This window comes from Sinocyclocheilus rhinocerous, unplaced genomic scaffold (genome assembly GCF_001515625.1).
Source record: "Sinocyclocheilus rhinocerous isolate Xijiao unplaced genomic scaffold, SAMN03320098_v1.1 C36479693, whole genome shotgun sequence".
NCBI classification, from domain to species: Eukaryota; Metazoa; Chordata; class Actinopteri; order Cypriniformes; family Cyprinidae; genus Sinocyclocheilus; species Sinocyclocheilus rhinocerous.
The window spans coordinates 1-1,184 of NW_015781815.1; the positions used below are offsets into that span (position 1 = coordinate 1).

Here is a 1,184-nt window from a genome sequence, read left to right on the forward strand (position 1 = left end):
CGCGTTAAATATCGCATGCGATTTATCGTGCAGCCCTAACTACAACTTATTTATGATCAATAACAATTTATTTTAACCATGATTCTCTAACTGACGAGCCCACAGCTTGCAAAGTCAGTCCTCAAAAGAAGTCCAGATCTCCCAACAGTTACCACAACTTTGCTGTGCCTTTCACATGTGGCCCAGACAACATGTGATCTGAACTAACCTCTGTAAAGCTGAAAAAGAGGCCGACCCCTCCAAGGATCTTCAGAGCTTCTGATGAATGTTGGAGCATCTTTTCACCGCAGGTGAGGCAGGGGCTCTTTTTTAGACATGGCTGCAGGAAAGGAAAACAAGGAATTCATCTTCATTTTTCACATTTGGTTAACTCAGCATTCACCATTCAGGCTACGTGTTATTATCAGATACAAATGCACCATTCACTCATCATCTTAGAATAAACTGTAGAGGGGTGGTCAGACAATTTCTCACAGTCTAAGCGGGCCAGAATAAGATGTAATGTGGACCAGATTCAATTCTTGCAGCTCATGCTTATTGTCATGCTCACCCCCTTTCCTACCCAATTTCTTTTCCTTTCTCTACTTTATCTGTTCACTAAAGTGTCAAAAAGCCAAAATAAAACAAAAACGAACACGAGGATATATTCTTACAGCATCGCAGAGGTGTAAGTCAGACATAAACACTCCCAGGTTCTGTGTATTGTTGAACAAGCCACAGCAGTCCAGCTTCTTCTCAATGCTGTTTCTTGTGTCGTTATTCATCATTCCCCAGGATGAATTCAGCAGCTTCTCCTGTTTTGGTAATGTGACAAGACAAAAACCAGGAGTCACACTCAGTTTCTCAACAAACAATTGTGCAACGACAACAAGAGTGCTTTAAGTTAATTAGGATCACCTGTTGACCCTGGTTCATGGCCAGGCAAGAACAGGAAACTCCAAACTGGAAGAGGAAAACAATGAAGAGAATGACCATGTACTGTGGAAAAGCAGTTGTGGTCAAGGACTTCACAAGATTCATATAGGAGAATTTAGAATTGATGTTTTATGGGCATTGAACTATAAAAAACATGTAGTACAAACGCTGCTAAAGGATACAAAGAAAAGCATGACTTGGTGATGATGGACGGCTCCAATGAGTCCCACAATGGCGATCAGCAGCAGAAAGAAGCCCACGGCAATCAC

At 41.7% G+C, this 1,184-nt stretch overlaps 1 protein-coding gene across 1 annotated transcript; it reads right to left on the bottom strand.

The window, feature by feature from the left end:
- Positions 1-112: 112 nt before the first annotated feature.
- On the bottom strand, positions 113-1,178 carry LOC107736084 (tetraspanin-31-like). The gene is made up of 4 exons (XM_016547587.1): positions 1,098-1,178; positions 898-978; positions 654-794; positions 113-319 (listed from the first exon to the last, which is right to left on the bottom strand). Exons 1-4 carry the CDS (start codon positions 1,107-1,109, stop codon positions 149-151), a joined length of 405 nt encoding a protein of 134 aa, XP_016403073.1. The 5' UTR covers positions 1,110-1,178; the 3' UTR covers positions 113-148.
- Positions 1,179-1,184: the final 6 nt, after the last annotated feature.

Coding starts and splice junctions, on each gene's coding strand:
- LOC107736084 (XM_016547587.1), bottom strand. Junction 795..897: donor CCATGAACCAGGGTCAACAG/GTGATCCTAATT, acceptor TTACCAAAACAG/GAGAAGCTGCTGAATTCATC. Junction 320..653: donor ACTTACACCTCTGCGATGCT/GTAAGAATATAT, acceptor CCTTTCCTGCAG/CCATGTCTAAAAAAGAGCCC.